At 37.6% G+C, this 13,756-nt stretch overlaps 1 protein-coding gene across 11 annotated transcripts in view; it reads left to right on the forward strand.

The window, feature by feature from the left end:
- INPP4B (inositol polyphosphate-4-phosphatase type II B) overlaps positions 1 to 13,756 on the forward strand; it is a 717,808-nt gene that overhangs the window by 670,439 nt on the left and 33,613 nt on the right. For 8 of the 11 annotated variants that reach the window (XM_079920302.1, XM_079920301.1, XM_079920305.1 and 5 more), the window contains 3 exons: positions 373 to 485; positions 4,237 to 4,391; positions 8,311 to 8,829. In XM_079920302.1, coding sequence (XP_079776428.1) covers positions 373 to 485; positions 4,237 to 4,391; positions 8,311 to 8,542 — 500 coding nt within the window. In that variant the 3' untranslated portion in view covers positions 8,543 to 8,829. Of the gene's footprint in view, positions 1 to 372; positions 486 to 4,236; positions 4,392 to 8,310; positions 8,830 to 13,756 lie in introns of those variants that run through there. The other 3 variants (XM_079920299.1, XM_079920303.1, XM_079920304.1) reach the window with 1 other exon arrangement.

Genomic DNA, 13,756 nt, shown 5'->3' on the forward strand with positions numbered 1-13,756 from the left:
TCATGATTCAGACTAGCTGCTCAGTAAGCCAAAAATGGAAGGTTGTATCTCATGTTTCATCCATATCCTCTACTTTGGTTGAAGTGAGGCAGCCTTTGTTATTAAAAACAGTTCCCTCCTTGGTGAGTGTTATATCACCCATTGACATTACCCCAGTTACACATAATAGGGAATGAGGGAAACTGAGGCATATTTCTAAGTAAAGAATAAAACCGGAAGGATTAATAAGCATGATTATCCTCAGATACTCTCTACTCCAAATGGCATTTGTTGTTATGGAAATTACATTTGCAAATATATTAAGGAAAACTCCATGGGCAGCTTAATACTAATACGGTTTCCTTTTTCTTCCCCTCCTTTTTTGTTTTTCAGACATTTCACATTTTCAAGAACAAAATGATTTAAAAGGATTACTAGAAAATCTCCAGCAAAATATTCAAGCCAAAAAGAGAAAGAATGTAGAAATCATGTGGCTGGCTGCAACGGTAGGCACTCTCCTGTCAAATGGTATTCCCTGTCACCGTGATATCAGCAAGTGTTATCGGGTATCTGCTATGTAGGGTCCAGCCTCTGCACTTTGGGCTACCAGATGTCATTCTCCATTATCCAGGAGATTAGGCATCTAGTCTATCAATACACAGAAACACGAGATAGAAGAAGATGTATTCAATGAGAAAAAATCTTACTCATTGGCTTTTCTTATAAATTTGGGATGTGTTTGAGGTTAAAATCAAGTGTCTGTGATTTTCTTGTTACTGCATGTTGCAATGTCAATAGCCCATGTCAGTCAGGGTTTTGAAGTGCTGCTCTAGAGACATATGGTTTCAACAGAAAGTGGTTATCAGATCTCTGACTCACAGCCTCAGTAAGGCTCCTGGACATATTGTTTTGTTAATGAGCTTGTAAATGCGTTTGTCAATTTAGATACCGGCATGGAATTTATTACTGATGTATTGCTCTTAGGGTAATGAGCTATATTTTGTATGCTTCTTTCTCATTTAATGGCAACCTCAGGGTAGAAGATCTGCCTGCTTCCCCACCCCCCAAGATTTCTACAAGGTTGAGGGAGAAAATCATGCCTATAATTTTTAAGCTCTTATCTGGCAACCGCTCAGGTATAGCTCATATGAGTTTTGTTAAACATTCAGACCCAGAGATCCTTTCACTAGGAAGGGATCTTTTCATCAGGAAAGGCACACATTGGAGATCTTTTTGATGAACGCCGTGTTTGAACTTACTGCACAGGATTGCTCGTGTAATTTGGTGTTGAGTGTAATAGATCTTCTCACATGTGCTATTCATTCTCCATCAATAGCATTTGAGACAAAGCCTTTCCCCCTACTGCCAGCGCTTCAATTATAATCTAATATTACTTACTCTCTTCTGGGAAAAAGGAATGGATAATTTACCATGAGTCTCCATAAAATAATTTACCAAAAGCAAGGCAGAGGAAAGCTGCTCTAGTTTCCCTTCATGCCCTCTTGGAGCCCCAGGGAAGAACATCAAAGGTAACAATCTGAAACGTTGCTTTCAGGCAGCTCATTTACACTGGTCCCTTTTAGCATCATACTACATTACATGAAGGTTGTTTTTAATAGTTCTTTCTCCCGTGTCTGCTCTATATACCTTCAAAGACTACTGTGGTTGCTAATTCTCACGAAAATTTCACAAAGACAGGTCGTAAGTTATTTTTGCTATATTACTAATGACATGATAGCACAAAAGTACTTTGATCATTGCCCAAGGCCATCTGACAACTTAGAAACATATACATATGTCATTATGCACATATCGTGCAGTCATGTAAATTGACAAATGAAGGATGCACAGGTAGAACCACAAATGAATATTTTCTCTAGTACATGTAGTTTTCTCATTTGAATATATTAAAAAAATTCCCATAAATCCTACGTTTCTGAAATTTTTTTTGAAATGTATATACCAACCAAATACGGCTTACTCACAACTTACCATTGAATTCATGAATGGATGATTACTTGCCTTGATAAATATACAGCACCCATAGTATGCAAATTTGGCGTTCTGTAGGAATATTGACTTTATTATTAATAACATGTCTATAGGGTGATACATGAGTTTCAATATCCTCTTTGTAAACTAGGGACCTTGGTATTACTCTGAAAGAAATATAGAAATTCCCTTTTACATTTTCCAAAAAGTTTTTATTTCTGTCTCTGTTTTATTATCCTCTCTTCTTTAAAACGATTAATGAAATACTGCTTTTGTTAATGTTTTACATTCTAATTGAAAAATGTAAAGCTATTTGGTTTTATGTTGAATGAATTTTAAAAAATGAAAATTTAAAAAGACCAAATACCAAATTAAGCTAATGTTAAATTAAGCTCATATAGTTCAAATAGTTGTGAAATACAGAAACCAAGACCCAACCTGTCTGCTTTGATGGAATTGCCCCAGCTTCTTTTTTTTTTAATAAATTTATTTATTTTGTTATTTTATTTTATTTTTGGCTGTGTTGGGTCTTCATTGCTGCGCGTGGGCTTTTCTCTGGTTGCGGCGAATGGGGGCTACTCTCTGTTGCAGTGCGTGGGCTTCTCATCATGGTGGCTTCTCTTGTTGCAGAGCACAGGCTCTAGGTGCATAGGCTTCAGTAGTTGTGGCACGTGGGCTCAGTAGTTGTGGCTCAGGGCTCAGTAGTTGTGGCTCATGGACTCTAGAGCACAGGCTCAGTAGTTGTGGCACACAGGCTTAGTTGCTCCACGGCATGTGGGATCTTCCCAGACCAGGGATTGAACCCGTGTCCCCTGCATTGGCAGGCAGATTCCTGACCACGGCGCCATCAGGGAAGGCCGCCCCAGATTCCTCTTGATTTTAAATTTGTAACATGAAATATCCTTCGTAGGATAGTTGCATACAATTGTGACAATGCATTTTAAAGAATATTCATTCTTTTTAAAACTCACCTCTCATAAGTGACCATTGAGGTTTGTATTTTGTTACTATAAATATAGTCAAGCCTTTGTTATTTTATATTAAAATTTTTGAAATACTATTTATTTAAATGCGTTAGTGTTTTCTACAAGAAACAGAAAAGATTACATGTTGAAATCATGCTGTCACGTTTCTCTAGTCACTTACATTGGAGATAGTGAGAAAGTACCTAAGGGCTAATAAGGACTTGTAACTCCTAAGCTAAGTATCAGAATCACAATTAAATCATGATAAAAACCTTTGATAAACTGTATTATTATATCCTCTCTTCAAAGGCAGATAGTAAAGCAGGCCTGTATCTCATCAGAGTAGATGTATCTTAAGTGCATGTTGACGAACATTGTTGATGCCTTACCATGGACTAGGGAAGAGAATAGAATGGAGTGATTCACCTGTTAACCGTAAAGCAATGAGACCATAAATTATTGCTACTTACAGATTCTTCTCCTGGCTTACATCAGAATAACAACAAGAAAGAATTATAGAGAGAAACAGAACAGGACAGAAGTTAAAGACTTGGTCCTTGTTAGGTAGACTTATACCAGCATCCTGGCTCTGCTCTGCTGTGCATAAGGCACCTTACCTATCTACACCTCAATTTCCTCATCTGTGAAATGAGATTACTATACCTTCCTCCAGGGTTCATGTGCAGTTAAATTAAAAGAGCAAAATCTATATGAAATTTATTAGCATTGTACCTGGTGCACAGTAGATATGCAATTACAGTGGCCATTTTTGGTGTCCTTATTCTTATTAGTTGCATTGATGAGTGGTTTCCTTATCGGTTTCACTTGGCACCATGTGGATGTTTGAAATCTCATAACATCCAGCAGAGATTAGTAAAGGTTATTTTAAATATATAGTAAGAAGGTATTAGCTATGTAAGATTCAAATCAAGGGGCTGATCCAGGAAATACAGATTATTTTTTTCCCCTTCACTATTAAGATATTGCTTCTGAGCTGTGATTATCATTATCCCCTGCAGCTTAGATGCCCTCTCAGAGAGCCTTGCTGCCTCTGCTGGATATTTACCATCTTATATGCCTTCAACAGCCCCACACCTCATGTACAAAGAGCTAAATAAATTAAATCTATTCCACTAGCTTTTGAAATGAAAAGGTAATATGTTTCCATTCTATAGGCAGATTGAACCAGTTAATTTTCATAAATTAACATAAATTTGGTGGGTTTAGACTAGAAGTGTCTAGAGGACTCTGACACTTTAATCTGCGAGTAAACGATAAACTGTGTATATGTCTGTTACAGATTTGTCGCAAACTAAATGGCATCCGTTTCACCTGCTGTAAAAGTGCCAAAGACAGGACGTCGATGTCAGTGACACTTGAACAATGCTCAATCTTGAGGGATGAACACCAGTTACACAAGGACTTCTTTATCCGAGCACTGGATTGTATGAGAAGGTACCCCATATGTCTTCAACTTTTTTTCTTTTTTAAAAAATATTTTATTGAAGTATAGTTGATTTACAATATTTGTTAATTTCTGCTGTACAGCAAAGTGATTTAGTTATACATATATATTCTTTTTTATATTCCTTTTCATTATCGTTTATCATGAGATATTGCATATAGTTCCCTGTGCTATATAATAGGACCTCATTGTTTCTTTTAGGTCATTTTAAGGTTTGGGGTTTTTTTTTCCAAATATGTATTTTACTGGAGGACTAAACATTTAGTTACTTCACTGCATTTCCATGGCTTAGAGCTGATGACATGAGAGATAACATAATTTTAAGTGAATACTCATTTTAGGCAATAAAAAAAATGTGGCCAGATTTTGATCATCTGAATGGAAGATATATTTCATGAATACATTTAGACCTAAGTTGAAGGGCTCCGGTCCTTTCACATATAACACTTGAAGAGCACAGTCCCTTTTCATACAAGTCGTTATGTGTATGCACCAAATAAAACTAAGTCGTTATGCAAACAAAACAGCTATCCAAAAAATGGCAACTAACAGGTGATCTTCCCATAGCTTGCAGGGTCTTCCTATCTTTAACCTCCTTCCTAAAATTATTTTCACATCACTCATAATAAAGATGGGATTACACGGATCCTTTAAGATTGAGAATTAATATGGTTACTCTGCTGACATTTAAAATATTCTGCCTCAAGTCATGTTTCTTGATTCATTTCCACAGTAATTAAATCTAAAGTCTAAGCCATAATGGGAAAGAAAAAGTGCCTCATTCACAACATCTGTCAGCAAGGACATACGTTAATTAAAAACTTTAGCAAACTTGTCTCTTTGCCACAAAGACCGACTCAGGAGCACAACAGGAAACATGGGACAGGCTCCCTGATCCCAGAAGGGAATGTCATGTGATGCTCTGAGAGGGCTGCTTCTTATCTGGCATGTCATTAGCTCCACTTTTCTTTTAACTGCTACACTCTTTCCATGGAGAGAGTGATGCTTGCCTGCGCTCCTTCTATGCTGTATGTTTTCCCGGCTAATGAGAGGGTTCTGAAGTCCTCTCTTTTACCCCATTTCATGTCTCTTGGCATTTTCGTTGCTCAGTGGAGTTCTACCATAATTTTTGGATAAATGTATGAGGATATCTTCAAGGCCTGACATGAGCATCTCAGCCATATGAAACACGTTTGGTTGTCATAAAAGACTTTTTTCAATAATAATCTCTCAACACTCACAGGGGAAGGTTCAGAATCTGAGTATAAAATCTTCTAATGTGCATTTAAAAAGTACAAATGTCACCATGGATGGAACAAAGATGCCAGGTGAGGAGGGTAGAGCACATGATGTTACAGGCCAGAAACCCTAGAGGGCTAAAATGATTCAACCAGCATAAATTATCTGGAAGGTGAAACTGTTACTTGTTTATTTAAGGTAGGGGTAAGAGAGGACCCTTACATTAGAAAGGTAATTTTTTCCAATCCGTAAATAAAGGGCCTATCTGTCATATATATGTTGAACTATAAAACTACCTATTTTGGAATAGCATAAAGGTTGTATGGACCTGACATTATATATACAACACATTTGCTAATGACATAACATTTATGAGGATTTAGTTTAGGATTGTGAAATAAAAGTAAGGCACTAGAAATTTAATCCAAAAATACTAACGATCTTAACGTCCATATGCCCACTACTCTAGTGAAATTCAAATCTGCCAGATTTATCCTTTGGTTTTGTGTCTATGTGAGGGCTGCACGAGAGTGTGAGGGCTTGTCCGTGTGTGTGTGTATGCGTGTGTGTGTGTGTGTTCGTGCGTGCATGTGTTTAAGGGAAATAGACGTGTTATTGTCTTGAATAACTGATGTCCTTTCCCTCTTTGGGTACTGTCTTACATCACAAGCCCATAGGTTTGTAAGCTCTGGCCACAGGGCAGAGCAGATGAGAGAATGCGGCTTCAGAGCCAGCTGACCTGAGTTTGAATCCAGGCCCGTGCCACTTAGCAGCCAAGAGGAAGTCAATCTCATCCTGCCTATTAGTGCCTGAGGCAAGTTAGTCAACCTGTTGGTGCCTCAGTCTTCCCTTGTGTAAAAGTAGACATGCTAATAATAGTAGCCCTTCTTAGGAGTGTCTCCAGGATTAAACGAATTGATATGTGTAAAGTGATTAGATCAACGTTTGAGACACAGGGATCACTCTACGATATTTGTTAAGAAAATAAATATCAAAGGTCATGATCTTCCTGAGACAATCAAATCTAGGCAATTATGAGCCTCGTATTTCTTCTGAATATATTATGACATACGGTTTGATTCCAATACCATATATGAGAATCTTGTAAATAAGCTTTCAAATGCAATGTTTTATCTATTTAAGAAAATAAGCTCTTTAAATACCACTTTGAAACTGTGCGTGTGTTTACAAATGCTGTGCTAATTATGGATGGATTGCATTCATTAAAGTAAGCCTGGATAGGTTTCTTATAAGTATTTTTTATGTTAATGTGTATTATTGTATGCCCTTACAAATAATCATCGAATTTGAGGTCAAGGAGTCACCTTAAAAATTTAGTCAAACCTGCTTCACCTTATGAATAATGAAACTGAGTTCTGCAGAGTGTTTCAGCAGAGACTACTCAGAAAATACTAGAGCCAGCACTAAAACACAGATGCCTTAGTTACATTTTTTATCCTGTGCTATACAGTAGGACCTTGTTGTTTTCCTTAGTTGTTCTTTTCTTTTTTTATAAATTTTATTTATTTTTTATACAACAGTTTCTTATTAGTTATCTGTTTTATACATATTAGTGTATATATGTCAATCCCATAATTATTTGGTGATGTATTTGACTACTTCACATCTGTTAGTTGAAACATTATGTAAGTCATATGAGTCATAAGAACCATGTACTTTTCAAAATTGGAGACTGTGTGCAAGACCAGAGTGGTCTGCCCAAATCCTGAGACCTTGAAGAACAAACTCTAGTTCTAAAATGTTAACTCTTTAATTTCTACCTTATCTATCATGTTCACTATTGTATCTGGGCATTTGAGCACAGTGTCTGGTCCAGATTGAAATAAATATAAATAGCGGTTGAATAAACAAAGAACAGTCCAAATAGGAATTCATTCTGCTGCCTTCTGTTTTTCAGAACCGTGTAGCAACTTTTTCATCCATTTTTAAAATTGTATTTTCAGTTATGTTCTGAGATAGTAGTTCAGTTCTTACTTTTATGTCTAAGCCTTGTTTCCTAGGGTTGCACTTGGGTCTCCGTAGTTCAGTGGTCAGTCAGTGATTAGCCAGAAGTTGTGCTCAAACAGTTCAATCCAGTAAGGCTTTCAGCCTCTGCTGATATATCTGTGTATGGACTGGGAAACATGTTCAAATTCAGGAGTTTTCGTATCCATCCTGCCTTTTCTTTCCACCAGGCCCTATTAGGTCCTACTGGTCAACCCAGGATGTGTGGAAATTGATCAAAGCCCTCCATGGTTCTCTCATGTCCAGGATCTCATTGCCCATTACATTCATGGCTAGTCCACTGGTCTGGGGAGTAGCCCAAGTGCGAGTGCAGGCTCAGGCCAGCTGTGAGGTTGGCAGTCAGCATTTGTTTGCCTCCAAGGAAGCTAATGCTTCAGACTGCCTGGGGGTAGGCTTTTCTACTCTTCACTTCCAATGCACTCAGACCCTGGGGCAGCAAAGTTGCCGGTTTCCATGGCAGCCTCTCCCTGGTAGAGGTTTAGCTGAGAGGGGCGGGGTGGGAGCTGCCCCAGGTAGAAAGACCACAGACTCGCCCTCTTCTTACTTGCCAGTCAGCAGTTTTCCAAGAAGAAACTTTTCCACTTGTTGCTTGTCTTTGGCTTATTATTAGGTCCTGAAATGGTTGGTTTTGACAATATTTTTCAGTGTCATGGTTTTGGGAGGAGGAAGAGGATTTGCAGAGCTCTTTGCTCTGCCGTCTGATGGACAGTCCCAGCCTCCAGACAGTGGCTGCTTCTGGAACATTACAAAACTACGTATATTTGGACCCTGTGCAGTTTATCATTCAGGTGGATCCAGGGATCCAGAATTTTTAAGAACTTTACAAAAGTTCCAGGACACACACTGGATTAAAGAAAAAAAAAAGCTAGTGTTTTAAAGGAGTTTGATTTTTACGTTTTTAAATGTATTAAAGTTTTTTATTTTATTTGACATCAATTGCAGTTTATTTTATGTTTGAATTATTCTAACCACCTTTCAGGCTATTTACTCTGGATAGTTTTAAAATTTCACCGGGGTTATAATATCAATGCTGTTTTTGTAGTTTTAGTTTTTTCCTTATCTATATTAAATTTTTCTACTGTATAGTGCTTCTATCTGTTAAATTTTCAAATTATTTATGGATGAGAGAAACGTTATAGATACAAAGAAATAAAGCTTCATCTACCTGCTTGTTCAGAAGTCCCCTCACCAGAGTAAGGTTCATGAGAGTGGGGACTTTTGTTATCTTGTTCACTGCTATATTTTAATTATCAGTACCTAGAATAATGCCTAGTTAGAGTAGGTTCTCAATAAATATTCAGTGAGTGAGTGAATGAATAACATAGGTTTCTAAAATGTTCAAGTCCTATAGGGAAGTTTTGTGCATACATGGGCATTTGGAAATAAGCAAATGAAATTATTGCTCAGCTGTGACATATTTATAAGCAAAAGTTCCAGAAGATGAAAGTGAAAGTTTTGGAGAGGTTTCAACTCAAATTCAAAAACAAACAGGCCACAAACAATCCACCTTAACGCACAGTCTGAATCTGTCAACGAAAACTTCAGAGACAGACGTGAAATAAAAAGGTGTTTACTTAGGGCTGCAGCCCGGGAGACACAGATTCAACAGGCGTCTGAATTGTGTTCTCCCAGACTACAAAATGGGGGAGACTTATAAAGGCAAAAGCCCACAAGGTTACAGTTAGTTACATGAGTTGTTTATCAAGAATTATAATTGGAGCTGGCAAGAGGCAGGGTGCTTGTTAAGCGAGGATTGGTTGGGATCCCAAATGGTTGCATAGTTACAATGGAAGACCTTGAGACCCTAGGTTGCAGCTGGCAGGTATTGTTCTGAACACGGCTAGGGGTGTCCTTGGGTCTGGTACAGCTCAAAGGAAGTTCAGGTCCCCAGTGGTGCAGAGACTTGTCGGAGACCAGGTCCTCAGTGGCCGCCCCACTGCATTTTTGTATGCCGGAACCATGATTACTCTATCATAATTTCAACTTGTCATTATACCCTCTGTACAGTTTTTTAAAATTTCAGACTCTCTCTTTTCTTACATATCCAGTATTACTTATAGCTTCACACTTCCGACACGTGCTGCTACTTACAGTCTGTTTGACTGAAATGGCACAAGATCCTCTTCAGATGAGGAAGTTGGCAAGGAGTGGGTAGGTCTGACTCCGTAAGGAACTCTTAGCGGTTGTCTATGTTATAAGACCAAAACAATGATTCTCACAGGAGTCCCACCACAGACTAGATTCTGGGATAGAGCCGGGGTTGAGGACTGCTGGACTAAAGTCTGCCTCATTTAAACCAGCCACCATTCAGGAATTGATTTTAATGGCTTTGTGGGATGACTATAAGCCTGGTATAACTATCCTTTCTTTGAGTTTTGAAGTGTATGTGTATCGCCAAATTCTCCCTTGATCATCTGTGGCAGGAATTTATGAAATGGTGGCTGAATAATCGGCAGATTTTTAATTTTAAAAAGAAAGGGAGAATGCGTCCCCGCTCTCAGTATCAGCACTCAGTTGTTTCTTATGGAATCACCATTGAATGCTAAGAGCCATCTTGTCACAATGCGTTTGCAAAAAGCATATTTAGTAGGGACTTTCAAACTTATATTTGATTAATAGGTGATTGGGATTGGATTGGAAAATAATAAAATTTGACTGGATTATAAAATGTCATGTTTTATCAAAAAATAATTGTGTCAGGAAATTTAATTGCCACTAAAAAGTAAATGAAAATGCCAGTGCACTGTTATTTTCCCTTAAGAGGAACTCTAGGATTTTGTGTATATACAGTGTAGCAGTGTGACCCATATTGCTTAGTTGTCTGTCTGTAACTTTTATTTTCCTTATGTTACATTATTCTTCCATCTGTCATTCTGTAATGGCTCCTTAAAGTTAAGATAGTTGGTATGCCATTAGCAAGACTAATCAGGGTATGCTTCGGCATACAACCTATTTACTACCCTTAAGATACAGGGCTGTAATCATTCTATTTTAGTAAATATTTAATTCACAAGAGAGGGATTAAAAGGCCCATCAGCCTTATTTTTATTATCCTGCTGAATGTCGTATTCTCAACATGAAGTTTATGTGTCGGGGAGTGTAACTTATGAAATGTTCTGCTTTATAAATAAGTGACCTTAATCAACTGAGGTCAGTATAGGTTTTATTTCTCATGACTCCCTTTGTGGGATTTGTTTTTGAGTCACAAAGGTCATTTATGTCTTCCTTCTTTCCTTAGTCTTGTTTCCACTTTGGCTTTTTTTTTTTTTTTTTTTACTTTTGATTGTATTAGTTGGAGAAGAGCTCCCATTATTTCATATTATCCCCTATTTCAAATATTGAAGTGAATAAGAAGCATTGCAGACATAGGTCATTGAAGCGTTCAGTTGTCTCTTGACTGTTGGAAAGGGATGTGTTTATGTAGAACAGCCCGAGCCGGAGCAGTTTCTCCATTATCACTTCGTCTTATCTCTTCCCTTGAGAGTTTCAGTGGTGTGTTTGCTGCATTATTTCAGTCCGTATCTGTGACAAGTAACAGTAATAAGCCCAGATGAAGTCACTGTCTTCTTAGGCATGCTAATAATTACGTGAAAACTTACCCCACTTAGGATGTTGTTGCTTCAGCTGCTGGTAAGATGAAAGATGCTGCAGAGAGTACACTTCTATAGAAATCATGTTAGAGCAAATATCTCTTAACAAGATACCCACAGATGAACCACCACAAAAGAACTGCTCTTACTAGAGAAATCAAAGAATGACCTACAAAAAAACTTTCAACTTCCTGAACAAAATGTTTGTGTTAATTTTAGGCTATCTTCTTCATACATTTATGGGTGTCAGATTACTTTCCTACTAAAAAGTAGTAGTTTTGAGGTCTGTTTCTTTTCTCTAATTTGTTTGGTATTTAATTTTGTTTTCAAGTACTAGGGACTTGAGACCCTGTAAGTATGGAGCTTATCATTCAGAGCCGTTACAAGCTTTAGACACACCTTTCCAAATGAGTCACTTCTCTCAGTTCCTCAAATTATTAACTGAGGACCTAGACATATAAGTGTATGGAATATGTGCTTTTCATTTAATTTAATGAAATAACATGTAAATGAATCTAATTTAAATAGATTTAACTTCTGCCACAAACACGGGTTTTTAAAGTCAAGAAGACCTGGGATTAAATCCTTATTCCAGCAATTATTTTCTGTGCCGCTTTTAAGTTAATGAATCTCCAGGCCTCAGTTTCCTCATCTGTAAACCAGGAGTAACTATCTCTCTCTCTCTCCTGTAGGTGTTGTGTTAAATGACGTCACCTATTTGAATTCTCTATGCCCGGCAGATATTAGGGGTTATGCTTAATACGTGTTACCCTGTTCTCCATGCTTTCTCCATTTTTACCTACCCTACTTAACCTTTCCTGTCCCGTGTTTGTCTAAAAGTGCCTCCTCTGAGACTCCTGAAATTGAGGAATTTTCCTGGTGTTCAAGATCTTAGAAGAAAAATCCCAGGATTAATACTTGTTTTCTAAGAGGCTTAAACTCTTTCAGTGACTTTGGGCTAGAAGGTCTGTAAGCTTTGCTAGAGCTCAACTAATAACTTCAGGGGAATCTAGGATCAGCTGAGCCTGGAATAGGAGGTTAGCGCTCATCTGTGGTCCCCAGAGAGCAGTGCCTCAGCACTCAGCCAGTGGAACTTGGGAATGTCCAATTCTTGAATGCCCACAGACTTTACTGAATATCCAGTAAATAATGAGCCAGGACCCCACCTCAGGAAATGACCTGGGCAAATGTAATCATTAGCAAAAACATGTCACCATCATATTCGTAGGCAAATGTAAACATTTATTGAGTATCTACTATGACAGTGTACCAGACTAAGCAAAGGGAGACATAAACTTGTCATAATAATAGCAACTAAGAGTCAATGAGTTCTTGCTATGCACTAAGAACTACATGAAACATCCTATGTGAGGAACCTTTATTAATCCCCACAATGAGAATATGAGATAGATGAGGTCACATGCCTAAAACTATTATTATTAGAGTGGATCAGAGGAGAAAAGGAATCATTGTGGGTTGGGTGGTCCTGAGGGAGGTAGGATTTGAACTGTGTCTTGAGGATGAGTACAATTTAGGAAAGTAGCAAGGAAGAGTTAGGAGGTCTTGACTAGGGATATCTAAGTGGTTAAGGCTAAGAATATTATTTATTAATTCATCATACGCGTTGGGTGTTTTCGTTTCCATAACTGGTCTCGTAGTGTGTGTCACCTTCAACGACTCATATTCTTGAGCTGATATCATGTTTTTGAGATCTATGTTCATATACAAGGTCTAGTTCGCCCCTTTTAATAGCTGTATAGTATTCCTTTGTATGAATAGAACACAATTTACCTATTCCCCTATTGAATTTTAGGTTGTTTCTGATGTTTTGGTACTATAAGCAACAGTGTAATAGACATAGTCACATGTATAACTATGAACACAGTATGAAGGTACATAAACGTATAAGTGGAATGGGTGGTATTTATATTTTCAATTTTACTAGATGCTACCAGATTGCCCTTCAAAATAGCTATACTAATTTATATCCCACAAGCCACGCACACATGCTCCCATGTTTCCACAAGCCCCAATATTTGTACGATAAGAATTTTTACCAATCCAGCGGGTAAAAAGTGCTATTTTGGCTTAATTTGTATTTTCCCAATAATAAGTGATATTGAACATCTTTCTAAACATCTTGGCCATCTTGGTTTTCACTTTTGGTAGCTCATCTTTATTGCTTCATATACTGAGGGTTTGCATATAACTGTGACTTTTAAAAATGTGACTTTATAAGGCACTGGTTTATGGTGTTTAAGTTTCAGAAAAGAGGGTTTCAAGAGTGGTAGCTTTTAAAAAATATTTTTATTTGTTTTGTTTATTTTCTTTAAAAATGAAAGCGCAGTGAAATAGGACAGAAGGGTCTCTTGGATTTGGAAAGAAAAATGCACAGTGTTTTGACAGGAGCCTGTGATGTGATCTGAGACTTTTTTGAACTCCACTTTAGACAAGGGAAGGAAATTTCCAGCTGAGACACAACAAAAACCTAACAGGTGATT

Source organism: Stenella coeruleoalba (assembly GCF_951394435.1).
Source record: "Stenella coeruleoalba genome assembly, chromosome: 4".
NCBI classification, from domain to species: Eukaryota; Metazoa; Chordata; class Mammalia; order Artiodactyla; family Delphinidae; genus Stenella; species Stenella coeruleoalba.